This window comes from Vollenhovia emeryi, unplaced genomic scaffold (assembly GCF_000949405.1).
Source record: "Vollenhovia emeryi isolate VEMERY1.0 unplaced genomic scaffold, V.emery_V1.0 DF939127.1, whole genome shotgun sequence".
Classification (NCBI taxonomy): Eukaryota; Metazoa; Arthropoda; class Insecta; order Hymenoptera; family Formicidae; genus Vollenhovia; species Vollenhovia emeryi.
The window spans coordinates 3200642-3216711 of NW_011967239.1; the positions used below are offsets into that span (position 1 = coordinate 3200642).

The 16070-nt window shown below is 43.5% G+C and overlaps 1 protein-coding gene across 2 annotated transcripts in view; it reads right to left on the bottom strand.

Moving 5' to 3' along the window:
- The window catches only part of LOC105568891 (muscle calcium channel subunit alpha-1), a 41174-nt gene continuing 25104 nt past the window's right edge, over positions 1 to 16070 (bottom strand). For both annotated transcript variants that reach the window (XM_012024908.1, XM_012024909.1), the window contains 18 exons: positions 10361 to 10413; positions 9924 to 10070; positions 9369 to 9570; positions 8812 to 9081; positions 8590 to 8673; positions 8289 to 8480; positions 8107 to 8209; positions 7738 to 7883; positions 7421 to 7645; positions 7062 to 7266; positions 6855 to 6988; positions 6653 to 6754; positions 6478 to 6579; positions 6302 to 6411; positions 5718 to 5846; positions 5169 to 5212; positions 1928 to 2055; positions 1 to 1813 (listed from right to left, as the gene is read on the bottom strand). In XM_012024908.1, coding sequence (XP_011880298.1) covers positions 1382 to 1813; positions 1928 to 2055; positions 5169 to 5212; positions 5718 to 5846; positions 6302 to 6411; positions 6478 to 6579; positions 6653 to 6754; positions 6855 to 6988; positions 7062 to 7266; positions 7421 to 7645; positions 7738 to 7883; positions 8107 to 8209; positions 8289 to 8480; positions 8590 to 8673; positions 8812 to 9081; positions 9369 to 9570; positions 9924 to 10070; positions 10361 to 10413 — 2808 coding nt within the window. In that variant the 3' untranslated portion in view covers positions 1 to 1381. The remainder of the gene's footprint in view (positions 1814 to 1927; positions 2056 to 5168; positions 5213 to 5717; positions 5847 to 6301; positions 6412 to 6477; positions 6580 to 6652; positions 6755 to 6854; positions 6989 to 7061; positions 7267 to 7420; positions 7646 to 7737; positions 7884 to 8106; positions 8210 to 8288; positions 8481 to 8589; positions 8674 to 8811; positions 9082 to 9368; positions 9571 to 9923; positions 10071 to 10360; positions 10414 to 16070) is intronic.

Sequence of the window (16070 nt, forward strand, 5' to 3'; positions counted from 1 at the left end):
TTGCCCCACGATTATAACATTTTCAGGATAAATTTTAAAAGAAAATTCTCCCCGTGTATAGAAGAGAGATTTTTACCGTCCAATAGGAAATTATGGTTAATTGATAAAAAGTTATTACGTCAGAATACGCTCTTACAAGATAATAATAAATATTCTATAAAGCGTCGTAAAGAGTTAAAATAGGTGATGAGTCTTGTAAAAGAAAATATCAGATCGCTGTAAAAATAGACGAATTAAGATCATTGAGAGAAATCTATTTTTATAAGATTCAACTTCTTTTTACCTTTCACCTGAAAAGTTTCAAAAATTGACAATTTCGTATGTTTCTCGGTTTCTGTATCTTTTTTAACATTAATACTGTACGGGGGGAATTTACTTCAGTATATAATATATCTTAAAATTCTGAGGAGGGAATTACTTTCGGAATTTCCATTTAATTGCTCCCAATTAGACGCTTTTTACGCAGATGAAGTATTATTTCAAAAAATTTTTAACCAATCGCTGAAATTGATAAAGAAAACTTTGCAGTTTCTTGCTATTTCTTTCATTTTAATTCGTCTATTTTCTGCACATGGCGTTCGCCGTATCGCCCTTAGTCAAGGCGAATCGAACAGAAAACGGAGATCAACGTTAAACGGGAACAATGGCAAATCTCTAGAAGTGTTTCTAGAGAAGTAAACTCAATTCCGTCGGGAGCCCAGGTCCCGGGATACTCCGTCGATTATTTTAATCTCGCGGTCGTTCGACGGTGAAAAAATTAAGCTCCGCGCCGCGACGACTCCCGATCATCCTGATCCTCCGTCGCGGCGAAAATACATCTTAAAAGTCTATATATTCCTGTGCCTAAACGAACCGCAACTTGCTCCGCGCGATCGTAACTTGCACGCATCTCGCCCGAGATATCCGTGCCAAGTTAGGAATCGCGAGCGACTCGCGTGACTCGAAAGTGCCGGATGAACACCCGCGCTCGGTTAGAAAATATTCGCTTGAACGAAAATACGCGTTCATTTGTGTCCACCACGGGATGGACATCTCGACGTCGAGCGGTCGCCCTTCGTCACGACTTCGCTCCCTTTTCCCTCCTCTAGACTACACCTGCATTTTGTCTCTCGATCCGTATCTAACTACAGCTATACATATTCAGAACAGTTTATAAAGCGTCCTCGTGCTCTTCAGGCAACAACAACAACGGCGTTCGAACCCTGAACGCGGTCTGAATCCATCGAACTCGCGCGATCGATTCAGATCAGAGGTCGGTGATTCATTGCAGTTACTTCATGTTAACTGATCTCGGTTCTTTGACGACTACTCCCGGTAAGAGGGAGTAGGAGTTTTCGGGTTACGTGGACGATGTTTGCGTCGCGGTGAGCTTCTCGTCCTGCTAGGACGGCGGTTGTCGCTGTTGTTGTTGTTGCTGCGGCTGCTGCTGCGGCTGCTGCGGTGGCTGCTGTTGCTGCGGCTGCTGCTGCGGCTGTTGCTGCTGCTGCTGCTGCTGCTGCCGATTACTGCCGCGACGGTAGCTGGAAGAATGCAGCGGGCGATAGACTGGCTGACTCGGTGGCTGCTCCTGCAACGGTTGGTAACCGATGCCGGTCGTGGTCTGTTGCTGGCTACTCCATGGCTGCAGCTGTTGCTGCTCCGCGCCTTGTAGCTGGTAAGACAACGGCTGACCTCGTCGCTCCTGCAGGAGCAGCTGGTGAGCGGCCTGGTCCATCTCCTCGCGCGTCATGTCCAGCGCCTCCTGCATCTCGCGCGACGTATACCGTACGAAATCCGGATCGCAGAATTTACCCAAACCTTGCTCCACCAGGACCTGAAAAGTGTACGATGCGACGCGGATATTATATCGGAAGGTTGAAGCAAAATATTATCATTTATCATTTTTTATATCTTCTTCATCCAAGTTACTCCTTATTCTGAAACTCACCCGACCGACGAGACTCTCCGCGCTCCCAATGACCTCGAAGTTCGGCTTCCGGTCCGCAGGACTGCCGGGCATACTGTGGGACAGGCGCTCTGCGCCGACGCTTCCGTTACTCTCTCTGGCCCAGGAAACTGACGAACGAGGAGAGGCGTCAGAGTGTTAGCTCGAATCAATCACGCCCTGCTTCCTTATAGCTTTCGATTCGCTTTTGCCGAAAGGCCTTTATGCGTTAGCGAGCATAGCGTACACAAATTGGTTTAGTGACATACGAGTGCTTCTCTCAAGCTTCGCGAGATTACTGGTGTTAGGTGTATAAATCGAATTGCAGTTAAGAATAAAGCGTAAAGATAACAAGACTGTTAGGAATGTTAGTTCGAAAGCTGACAGAGCGCGTGCTTCGAGCAGCGGTTGACCTAACCACCTGAGCAACACTTTGCTTCATATCCACGTCTCTCTTCGTATCTTCTTTGTGCCGATCCCTCTCGGGAGAGTTCATTGTGCAGGGGTTGTTCGAATGAAAAATGATTGTACCTTATACTCGTCAAACTGTCTGATTTTCTAAATGGATTTTACGTGTCAGGTTCATTCGATTTTCATTCGATGAAATTATTTCATGTGCTTTAATTATCTTACGTCAAAGCAAAATTTGGTTGTTAAACTTATTCTTTGATTAGAAATTAAATAATATATAATAATTCTGTGCTTTGATGAAAACTATAGAATTTTTTTTTAAATTATTAAGAAGAATGGCAGAGAAAATTAAAGCGTGAATGTGTAATTCAAGAAAATGAATTTAAAATCCTAAACATAACGAAATAAGAGAATTGTTGCTCGTACTTTACTGATACCAATCCTTTGCGATCGATAGTTCTGTTTTAAGTATCAGACATTTAACTTTTATTCTGACTTTGCCAAAATATTATCAACAAGATAAATTTCGTACATAGTTATTGCATTATTTTCCAAATTTAGAAACAAATAGAGTTATGAATTATAAGAGCGTTGTAATTTTTCCGTTTACCTCGAACGATAAATCTCATAACAAGACACAATTATACAATCACAGTATCACATATTGACATTTTATCAGTTGTTTGATAGGATTTCGAATAGTATATTATGATAAAACACATAAATTTGTAAATTATTTCGATTTGGAAAAATAATGTGCCGCGGTATGTCTCCAGTATACGATCGCAAAGGATTCATTCGCGTGCTTTAGTCACCTCTGCCGTGGTAGGACGACGCTCGGTGCGACAAGCAGGAGGCGCAGACGCGCCATTGTCGCGAGTCGACGTCGGCGAGGAAGCCGGCCACGGCGATCGCCTGGTTCTGTGCCATTTTAAGGCCATTGGCGACGGTGCGAGCGCCGGGGCCCGACGACGTAGCGGCACCGGTCGCGGATCCCGCTGTGGTGGCTGCAGCGGCTGCATCCCGCGACCGGAAACTCGCCGGAGCCGACTTGCCACCGGCGGTCGCAGCATCGCGACGGGCCTTGTCCCGGCGCTTCGACGACCGGCCGCCCAGCACGGTGACATGGGGTTTCCCCGTCGTGCCGCGTGCCACACCACCCTCCGAGTGCGGATTCCACCTGCCGGAATCGCTCGATCCGCTTCCGGTTGACGTGTCATCGTCACAATCTAGGGCTGCGTGCGAGGACACGGGGACGTTTTATCAATGGGGCATAAGCCTAATCGCGTCTATTTTTCGTAGGTCAGTCTTGTTGTGCTGGCGAGCGCGATGAGATTTTGTCGAATATAGTTAAGAAAGAACAAGAAGCTAAAACGAGCGGCATATAAGTGTAATCTTGATTTAATACACTGCGTCAATTTCGTTGGTTCTATTGTTAACCGTTTATCATCTCATCTTTCTATAATTTCGCAGATTCGTTTTCCATTTTCTTCATGATTTGTTTTATCTATTATAGAAATGGTCATGTTAAATGCCCAAGAGAATCTGATTTTGTTAGATAAGTGAAATGAGTTATAAGTAAATGAGTTTATTGAAAAGTGAGACGAAAAGGTGAATGATCTCTTCAATGCCAGCACAGCGACAGGACCGAGTCTTTGCGACTGACTGAACCGGCGTTCCCGTACCGTGATTGCTCCAGGCTGCGCAATCGACGCAGCAGCCCCGCGACGCGTAGGTATAATAACAGTTCGTCCCGTTTGACGAGGAAGCGGGGCTTGAGGTCGCGGTGGTCGAGGTGTTCGCGCTCGTGGTGCACGACGCGGTGATCGTCGTCGTCGCGACGCTCGACCCGCTCGTCGTCCCGGCCGCCGCGGATGCTGCTGCGGTTGCTGCGGTGGCTGTCGTCGCTGCCGTTGCTGCCGCTGCAGCGACGGGGGTGTGCACGGCGGTGCCGGTGCTCGGGGTGCCGGTGGACGAGGACGGTGGGTTCCGTCGCGGCGGAGGCGTGGGTGGCGTCAACTGCCGCTCGATTCCGTCCTGAAGACTGCACGAGCGTGCACACGCACACGCGGGGTAGGACGGCGAGGGAGGAAAAGAAAAGCGTAACGGCCGTTCTTAGTACGTTAATGCGTGTACGCATGGCAGATACACGCACCTCCGAAAGCCTCGTCGGGACATTTTACTTAAAGTAACGAGGATCGCCCCAAAACGAGAGTCTCAAATGGGGCGCAGACAACAATTGCCGTCTGATAGAAATAGAAACGTTAGATTTCGTACAAGTTTCTTCATTTTCGGATGATAAATAACGATTGTCTCTCTAATGTGGGAAAGCTTTTTCCCTCTTCTCGTTCCGGACCTCTCATTTATTATTTGTTTCACTTTCCGATAACGAATGTAGTTATTCAAGATTTCGAAGAATTTAAAAATTAGCATTTTTTGTAAGTTGGCCTCTCTAAGCCATGTTTTTCTCGAGGCGTTCGGCGGTGCTTAAACAAGCATTATCAATATAGCGATAATCTACAATTAGTAGTAGTACAAACAACATGCGATCAGCCGGGCATAAGTTACCACACGTGGGACCCAAATGCATTCTTCTTGCATCTCGAGAAATGCGTGTGCGACCCGCGCGCCTGATTATCCTCGTAGCTTTGCAAATTGACTCCCGTTTAACCAACTTTTACGTGAACATCATTTCTTGTGAAAACGCAGTTGAACGGGATCCTCGAGGCGTGATTCGAGTGAAAGACACATGCAGCCGCGCAGAGCAAGCAATGCGAATCAACAGAAATAAAATGATGGAAAGCCAGCTACTGATCGCCCTAACTTGTCTTACCATATTCGCTATTGGGATGGAGATAGTTACCGCTACCCGATCCACTGAAACGGTACGATAGTAAACAGAAAAGCGAAAGGGATAATGAGAGATGATACGACTCGACCCGCTCTAAGAGGCGAAACAAATAACTTGTTGCAAGTGTAGGAAGGAAAATTTAGCCAGAATTCGCATAAAAGTATCGAAAGGTCCAGAAACCGTGGTCATCGATCAATCGCGTTTCGTCTATTTTCTTGTTGATCTATACAAGTTGTCTCGCGCGCGTTTATAATTAAAAAAAAAGTAATCAAATAAAAGTGACGCATCCGCAGCGTTCTTCCTTCTCCGTATGAATTTAGATTACGTCACATATAATGAGCCAATTAAAAAATCAAACTGATGAGCGTCCTCCATGCACTGTGACGTGATATACCGAGAGAAAGAGAGAAAACGATCGTTGTAGGAAATAATAACTATCGATTACACACGGACGAGACATGATGGTCTAACAGAAACAGGACACTCGCCGCAATTTATCGCTCGCTCGCTCTGTACGCGTTCTGTACTTACTCGACCACTTTGTAAGACGTCTGTTGCGCCGGATTGCCAAAGGCAGCGAGCGGTCTCAGAGGAATATTCTCTTCGACTGTCAGTCGCAGGTCGGTTCCCGTCTGGTTCATCGCGCCGTCGCTTAGACCACTGTATGATCATTTTTTCACGCGTCAATATATAAATTATTAATTAGTTGACTGACACAGTTGGACTAGCACAATTTTATCAAAAGCACTAGAGAAAATGTAAGCAATAGCTGCTCGTGAGATATTTTGGGGAAACTTGTAAGAGAAATATTTCTTTTTCCTTAATGCAGTTTGTTCAAGTATAGCCGTAGGGCATCTTTGCTGTGGAGCAGTTTTGTGTTGCTCTAAGACTTTGGTATCACAAACCTGAATTTTAGTATTCACGATCGAATAGATAAGAAAGTTTTAAAGATATAAAATGTTTATTTTAAACATTTAACAAATTTTGCAAATTATCTTTCAAAAGAATTCGATAAGATAAGAATATTCGGAAATGTAAAGAAAAATTATCGAAGAAATTAGTTTTCTGACATTTTTCCATAATTTATGTCAATTAAAAATACGCTAAATAATTACCCCGCTATATTTGGCACAATTTGGTGAGCGATTTGCTTGGTGACATCCGCGACGGCGGTCCTCCGTAACGAGGCATACGGTAGAAAATCTATGGAATTGGTCGGGGAAGCCTGTAAGATAGTTCTCGATTAGAACGCCATCGACAGGAGAGAATCCTACGTGAAAACGTTACGTGCCTTCGCAGCGGCGGAGTTGACCTTTAGCGACTTCGCCCTGTGGAAGCCGTGCGGTCCTTTTCGCATGCTGGACCATACGCTTCCAAAGAGCGAGTGGTTTCTCTGAAAATATTATGAAATTATTATTATTCATTACTCAATGAGCTTATCGGGATGACACGCTCGCTGATCTTACTCTGTGCATAGGTTCCGGATTGTCGTCGAGAAGTTCTTCCAAGTTACCGGAAATCGCGCGTTTTAATTCAGGGCCTGCTTCGTGTAACGTTCTCAACCCGGCCTTTTAAATTAAAGTTGCAATATGCAATGAATAATCCAAGCATGATTCTAAGTTACTAAATTCTAAACACATTTCCTTCGAAACTTTTAAAACGACTCACTTGAAGGGTCACAGTGTTGTGACAATCTCTATCGCCGTCCTTCATTTCCTGTTCCTTGCGTTTCTTGAATCGACGGAAATAGTCCTGAATGAGGAAGGTCGCGTAAAACTTGCCGACCGTCACCTCGTCGTCCACTGGAAGGATCGATTCGAAGTGTAAATTTAATTCCGCGAAGGAAAACAAATTTTACGATGAACGAACAGTTACCTCCGGGCGGTGGTACGACTTGATCTAGAAGTTTCGAACTAGTCCTCTTCCAGATCTTTTTGATCACCGCCCTGAGTTCGGAGTTCGCGTCGTCAATGTTGCCCTCCGTCTTGATTCTCAGCGACGTCCTTACGACGGCGAACAAAGTCGCGTTGAACAATACGGTGCCGTCGCTGTTCAGCGGCATGTTCATCGAGACGAGTCTCTGGATTTTTAATTCCGATATTAGGGGCGATTCCATTAATATGAATTTCACTTTAGATTACGCAACAATTCGCTTTATTTCTTCGTGAAATACGAATGTGATAAAAGTCTCTGTTAAAATCTGCAATTATATTATTAGAGAGTCGTTTACTAACCTTGCAGGCTACTCTATGGGGACACAGCTTCCCGAAACCCAAGGGCGGTGATATTTTCCTTAGTAACGTTACCACATCGAGATGTTTAATTCGCCCCTTGGCATCGGGATCGTACTCGGACCACAGGCGAATAAACTCGTCCAAGTGGTGCGGGCCGAGAATCGACCAATCTCTCGTCAAGTAGTCGAAGTTGTCCATGATAACGGCGACGAACAGGTTGATAATCTGTTTTCCGCGAGATAGGCACATTAAATTTAGAGGCTTTTATCTATCGACGATCTAAATGATCAAACAAAAATAACGCGAGATGCACTTACAAGAAACGAACAGAGCACATAGAAAGATATGAAGTAAGGAAATGCAATGTCTGATCCGCAGCCAGTCTCTTTGTTGTCTTCGTCGCTGTTAGACTCACATTTCTTGCTCGATGAACAAGCCATCATTATTTCTTGCCATGCCTCTCCTACGGTCGCAAACATTTGAGCAATCAAGATTTTTTTCAATGATATTACCCTCGATGATCTAATTATACAATATCTTACAATTGTATTTTAAATCTTATAATTTTTATCGAACATTCCATTTCTACATCTATTACCAAGCAAAAACTAATCCGAAAGTTTGATCGATCGTAATATTTTCATCTTTCAATATCAAATATTTTAAATAAGATAAAATGTACATACCTGTCGCCGATCTGAACAGAACCAACACGGCTTGTGGAAAGGTCTGGAAATTGTTATTACGATCTATCGCCGTTTCATCGTCTATCGCGATCTTCCCGAAGACCTGAAAAGGAGCCCTCGTTTAAATCACCGTCGTTTATGTGCTTGAAACGCGCGTTTTCCCATCGATCGACGTTGCTTACTTGCATGCCTATCACAGCGTAAATGAAAAAGAGCATTATAATGAGAAGGGCGACATAGGGCAGAGCTTGAAAGGACTTGATAAACGTCCATAAAAGCGTTCGGATGCCTTCTCCTCTGCTTAGTAGTTTAACCAATCTCATCACACGAAACAGCCTGAAGAAATTGATGGAAATGATGGAAGTGGATCCAGGCTGCAAAGATGACAAAATGGTTTAGCGGCAGTTTTACTTCCGCCTCTTAAATATAATTGCGAATATTGCCTCGGGTGCTCGATCAAAGTCGAGCGCAACGGATACTCACGTTAACTTCCGAATAAACGATATCGATGAAACTTCCGAGCACGATAATAAAGTCGAATACGTTCCACGCATCGCCGAAGTAATTCTGCAAATTAATAAACGAGCTCGCTTATGAGCATAATTAACGCTGGCACGAGGTGAAATTAAATAAAAAGTATTTCGAACAGATATGAAACGTAAGAAACGATTACGGTATACGCATAGGATCTAGACGAGTCTGCACCTTAAATCGAAATGCGGCCAACTTAAACACAAACTCGAGGGCGAACACGGCGGTGAAGATCATGTTGAGTACGTCCAGGACATCCGTGTAGAGCTGCGGCTGCCGATAAAATTTCATCGCGAGCGTCACGGTGTTGATCATAATTAACGTGAATATCGTGTACTCGAATGGCTGGGAGGTGACGAACCACCAGACTTTGTACTGTATTCGATGCTTCGGTATGTATCGGCGCACTGGCTTAGCTTTCAGCGCGAACTCGATGCAATTTCTCTGTAGAAAGAAGCGACTGTTAACCCATCGTGACGTTACAATAGGATCCTCGTGTGACCCCAAAATATCTTAGTTCCAAACATTTTATTGCCGTAAAAAATGATAACGAAATTATATCGCAATACTTTGTTCCCATAATTTTCAACTTTATTTTTCGAAGCGCTCGTTTTTTTAGGGTTTACTGAAAATGGGAGTGTTCTTAGGGTCATGCATGATCTCGACGCGGTATTAGTGCTATCACAATTTGAACATAATTAAACTATTAATTTAACACTCGCGCGATTCACCTGATTTTTATCAAGCTCGCAGTTTTTGTACTCTTGCTCGCCCTCGTTCTGGAAGGTGACAATAACGAAACCGACGAAGATGTTCACCATGAAGAACGCGATGATGATGATGTAGATAATGTAGTAGGTGGCCACTATTGGCCGAAAATTATGAATTGGTCCACGATCTTCTTGGTTCGAGTCGATCGACCACTCTAACAGTCTGTTAGCAGACACGAGAGACGGCGTTAACTATTTGGCATCTTGCGTTTCTAGATCTGCAGTATCTACTTATCCATTTTCTTAATATTGCTAACAAAATTACACATTTATTGAAATAATGTATAAAAGATAGGATACTTGTTGACGCAAAGAACAAAAAGATCTGAGAGAGTAACGAGGAAAAGAAAGATACAAGAAACTTAATGGAAACTTTTTGTATCGACATTGAGATTGCTGTAAAAGCAAAGTTTGCATAAGTAGCCTTTTGTGCTGCATTTAATGTATTTAATGTATCTCGATCGAGAGAAATCGTGAAACAACGTTCCTCGCGAATGCAATGCAAGATATACTTACGACGGCCAACCTTCGAAAGTCGAGACCGTAAAAAGGGTCAACATCGCCTTGGCAACGTTATCGAAATGAAAACGGTGCTGTTTCCAGTCTCTCAGTTGTACGGCCGGCCTGTTAATATTACCATCTTCGAATTCCAAATAAGTACCCCTGGAAAGGAGAGTTTCTTGCACCAAATTCTGAATGTGTGGTCTATTCAAATCTTTCAATTGTCCGTGAATTAATGAGAAACTTGGTTACAAAACTTTTCTCTTTGTTACGTTTAATATAAATAATATAAATGTTAAATTGAATATGCTCTCTTGTCAGCACATTATATTATATGCTCAAGATCACTGACAATTTTCAGAGATATGTATAGCTTTCGCGTCGCAATTCTTAGACTTGCAATTAAACGAAATTGAATTGTTTTAGTAATTTATAACGTAATCGGAACTTACTGGCACTCGACCTCTGTCATTTTCGATGCATCGGTACAAAAGAAAAACTTGCCCTACACAATACAAGAAGTCCATCAATTTCGATCGCCGTTAACGTGTCCGTTAATACGGGACTAGAATTTTACGCAACATGTTAAAGCTGCGGACGACACGCTAGCGTTCTTGAAATTCAATATCATGCCATTCGCCGGGCTAAACAATTACTCTTCGCGCAAATAATTTATCATCTGTTATTTATAATCGATCATCAAATGGGAAATACAATTCACAGTCATATGCTTCAATGTTTAATTGTTATCATCGTAAAATTCGATTTCGCTCCAAGAGAGCCTCGATATCTCTGGACTCGTCGCGATTGATCCTCCGCGTGGGATTAAAATCTCAAAGATCGCCAGCATGACGGGTTACACATCAGCTGTGAATCGGCCATTCTTGCGGTAGCATTGTCAGCGGCAGCAACAACGAGACGTGATCGAGCAAAGTAAGAGGGTGTTAACGTGAGGCAAAACGTGGTACGGAAAAAAAAAAGGAACATTCCTCGTCGGCACGTGCATACATATGTACAACAAGGTACGGAGCGATGCGTGGGGTTTCTCGACGATTTCGCGATCACGTCCACGTATAAGCGTTTCGTCGCGCTTGGTGGTACATGGACATTGAGTGCATAAGCACGCTGAGGGAGAGGTGTCGATGAATGGGTCCTTCGCCCCCCCTCGCCTTGAAACCTGCGCCGCGACCATGTGGACAGAGCGAGACGGTGCAATAATTGCGAGGAACACCCTCCCCAGTCTTCCGAATTTCTGCGTTTGCGCAAATTAATGCGCAATCTCCGTCCTCGTCGCTTGTGCGTTTCACTCGGTATCAAAAATTTCACTAAAGTACAACGTCTCGCACGTAGTTCTCAACCAATGCTGACGCTACGGAAAGATTTTGAATGCCGGAGAGAGAGAGAGAAAGAGAGCAAGTTTAATTTTTATATCTCTCGTTTAACAATTGACAAGAAATACGATTGGAATCACATCGTAGATTTATAAATATCAATCATATAACAGTGCGAAGAAACGTAAAATATCAATTCTATATAACTTTATCGTAAAATCTCGGATGAATTCACGTAGTAATGTAACAATTTATTGGAGATAATGTGTCATTTTCCGAAAGAGATGTTCGGAAACGTGGCGGAGGTGTATTTTCAGCGGGCGCTATTATTGCACCTCAACGGTTTAAAGAGCCGCAAGTTTATAGACGCACGCGTGTAATGTTCGCCCTGTAATGCTCCCGATGAAATCGTCGCGTCTACGTGACCGCTCCATTATCCGTCGACATGGCGCGCTCGCATGGGCTCGGACACGACATGGGAAAAAAGCACGAACAATGGGCCACCGTGACGCGCCAAATTGTACTAATTGACACCTACGTAACACGAGCTGGTGCGGGCCAAAATAACGAAACAGATTGAAACAACAACGCAGCCCACCCATCCCCCGCTGACAACAGCGTGTAGCTGACGATTTTGTGACTGCCCCTCCCTCCCTGCCCCTCTCTCCTCTCTGCCTCCTTCCTTCTTTTTGTAATCCATAATTGCTTGCAAGTAAAAAAGCACAGGCGTCGTACGTGTCGCGGCTCGTGCAGAAGCAGCACTATCGTCGTATTCGCGACATATATATCTTCTGTTCTCCTATCTCGTTATTTTACCGTTAATTTCTCTTCTTCTGCGTCGTGTCTCCTGACTCAGATATCGTGCTTCACGTATCTCTTTTTGCATACATTGATAAAAAGCGATGTTTGCACGTGAGAGTATTTATATAAAAACGTTCCTGCAGCTTACAGAATAGACGATTATTATGAGCGACATAAAAATATTCATCCATCGTCAAGCGACGCTTATGTTGCCTGAGAAAACGCCGACAAATTTAATTGACTTACAATAATGTTACCCTCTTCCCCTTTAATGATTATTAAAAAATTCTTTAATAGGCCGTTAATTTTATATAACTATCTGCTGCGATATTAACTTGTTAGAAAATTTTTTCCATGCTTTGGTAACTTAATTCTCTCGGTTCCCATCCTCGCAGCAAGAACGTTTCGATACATATGCATTAATTTTAACAAACAGACGATAAAATTTGAGACAACAGATTTATGAGCGCGAAATATTTACGAATATATGCTAAATGGTATCAACGTGTGTGACGCGTCTCAGATGTTTCGTTCAACGTCAACGAGCCAGTGCTCCGTCTCGTACTAAATTTATTCGTCTCCCTAAGAAATCATATTTAACTGACCGTTACATCTGACTGCAGAAATATCATATTTCTGTCATACGTTTCTCGCTATATATTATTTTATTAAACGGCTTCGTCAGATCGAGCACCCTGGCTTCTCCTAAACATAGTTTCAATATCTAACGTCCATAAAAATATAACTCGTATTTGGTCAAGATAATATCCTCGTGGAATCACCCACGAGAATCTCACAAGAGGCATAACATAATTATTCGGAATGGATTTGATTCTCCTTAAAATATATTATTAAACACAAAAATCTAAGAGACACGTAATTTTTTATACATGCTCATTTAATAAGTGAAACAGTGTCTCGAAACGGGCACGTATAAAAAGAGATGCTCGCTTCTCTTAGATCTTTGTAATTAACTAAGTATTGAAGAGGGAACCAAATTGATTCCGGACAGTTGTGATACGTTCCTTGCCAGGTTGTCTACAGCTGTGCGCATACTCGCGATCAAGATAGACAGGAATGTGAAACCTCCGCGACTTGTAAATCCGATTTATCACCGCAATCATCTTGGTCGCCTCGTGGCAAAGTATCCGTTCGCGCGTGACGTCCGAAAAGAAAAAAAAAAGTTATCCGAAGTCCCATGCAACACGTTGGGCGAACCGTAACCACGAGCGTATCTTTAGTCCCTGATGAATATCCGCTGGCGATTACATCGTCGCGATGCAAGCAGACTTATTTGCCACATTAATAAGCGTTATTCGGGGAAGCGGAATGACAGGCACTTCGTTCGTCGCGTTCAATCGAAACTCGGAGTTTCAATAGAATCAATTTTGCGAAGACGGAGCGATATCGATATTTTAAAACGCTCGTGGATAATCGGATCAGCTGCCTGCGCCGTCGCGAATCTCATTCCGCTTCCGCGTGAATATGAATGTAGCAAAGTCGACAGAGTCTCGCGCAAAGTACGCGGAAGTCGTGTGTATACATCTAAGGGGAGCTACCCGCTAATGCGTCTCGAGTCCCGATCGAGCCACATGTGAGTAACTTTAGTGCTATTTCATACTTTGCGACTATGAAACACAACGCTGTCTTGCGAACATCTGTGTGATCTCTCTACGGCTGCTCGAACAATCTATCTTTCATCTAAGCCCTAAGTTCAGCTTTACAGTCTCTATTCTTCCTCGTGGAATCGTGTGAGTCGTGGAGAAAACTGGTGTCTAGACGTGGCAAAGCGAGACGAACGATTATCCACTTTCGCGCTGGCGTAAAGAGGTCGTTATTTAAATCGGCTTTCAAGCGAAGAAGATCGAAATTGTTATAAAACTGCAGAGTTACGTATGTCCAACAATTTTTATCAAGAGACACGTCATAAATATTAACAAAGACAACTCGACATTTTTTGTTAATCGTAAACTTGAAATAAATCAGTATTCACGGTGACTTACTGACAGCAGCGAAGAGCGTGTATTAATGATAAATATCCATTTTCATTTATTAATTACACAATTTGCCCATAATTTAATTGACGTTATTTCATCACGTATCGGATACCGCTAAAGTTCGCCTCGTTCTGTCACGTCATCACGTGTAACTCGTGGTTTCGGTGCACGTGGACGGCCAACATGCACTACGACTAAAGCTTCATTCTCACATATAGCGAAACTGGCATGCCTGGTTAAGGGGGTGTCTATCTTTAAACGGGTGGAAGGAGGAGACAATATATGGCGATATATGATATGCGTATCGTTGGTTGTGTGACGGATAAAAAAAATACATATATATATACAAAAATATACATATAAGTATAGATATGTATATATACATAGTTTGCACGTCGACGTATAATTACACGACAATCTCGCCTGGTTTTTCTTGGTTAAAAGCGTTATATTGTTAATAACAGCGTTACCGTGCTCGAGGGTGTTGAAAAGGGGGAGACGTACAGAGAAAGAGATATCGGCAGCAACGAGACACACACACACGTGTATGCATCCGCGGGCTAATCCGTCATCGTTTCCGTGTCCTTCCGGCCGTCAGGATCGCGCGCGATACCGCGATAATTAATGATCGACAGCACGATGATCGATACACCGTGCAGATAATCAGATAACACCCCTCGTATCGGGTAGAGATAATTTCGCAGCGAAAGGAACCTCTCGGAAAGGAAGTTTCCCCTCGTAGGAACGTGTCTGTGTAACATCATTCGCCACGTTATTGCGTTAAAAGCTCCGCAACGTGTTCGAAGTCTCTTCGACGCTGTAAAATGTCGTGCCTTGCTGCTGATACATTCCCTCGTACGGTTTAGGACGAAGTTAGAGTGGGAAAGGAGGACTCTCGGAACAGACTTGGGCAAACTTTCCGAGTGTTTTCGTCTTTTTTAAATGTCAAGAAAAGTGTTTAAAAAAAGGCGACGTTATGAAACTGCTTCCTTTGTTCAAGTCTAATTCAAAGAAAAATTGTGGAAGATGCTGGCAATTACAAAATTGCAAAATACAGAATAGACGGGCTAATTTTCTGTCATTATTTTCAGTTAGATTAATATTGTTATAACACTCTCTTTTGTACTCATTTTTTTCACCGAATAATACGATGTGATAATCGAGTTGATAATGTTCCGGATAAAATTACCCGACAAAATGTGACCGAGCGTGTAATCTGATATTATATAAAAATTGTATCTGAGAGACAGAATGCTTAGCATCTTGTATAATTAATTAACATTTTACGACACCGCGTGACGATTATTACACACTATTTTCCGTCGTTCTCCGTGTTTCGGCTGGGAAAATTCGGTCACCGGGAGGTGCTCTGCCGGAAATTTACCACCATCGCCTATGGGGCGACGGAAGTGAACGTGAGTGCAAGGGGGCGGGGGGAGATAGAAAGGATAGAAAGAAAATAAGGAGGGTAAGGGAAGGCAGAGAGAAAGATAGAGAGACAGACAGAGAGAAACGTGGTAACGCAATCTCGTTCGCTTAGTAAGCTTTCTAAGTGGATGGCTGGATGTCTCTTTACCTTAAACAGCTGTACCCCGATAACAGCGAACATGAACTGTAGGAGATAGGTGACCAACATAATGTTGCCGATCGTTTTAATGGCGACAATCACACACTTCACTACGTACTTTTTCACGTAGCGTTTTCGGTTGCGGACGAGCAGGGCGAGCGAGCACAGCGGGGAACACGTGGGGTGGTGAGAGAGTGAGAGAAAACAAAAAAAAATAGAGTAGCATTAATTTAGGGTGGCCAGGTATCATCACTCCAAGGGGTCGGGGGCTGGGGGCGGGGGGGGGGGGGGGGGCAGGGATCTTGTGGGGCCGTTCGGATGGTGGAAGTTCTCGCCACGAATTTGAATTTTTCTCTCGTTCGTATTACTCGCTTTAATCGTCTCGTTCGCGTTTTCTCAGTCGCTCATGGCACTTAGCCTCGCTAGCTCGATTTATCCTCCTCCTGTATGCGGTATCTGTTTTTAT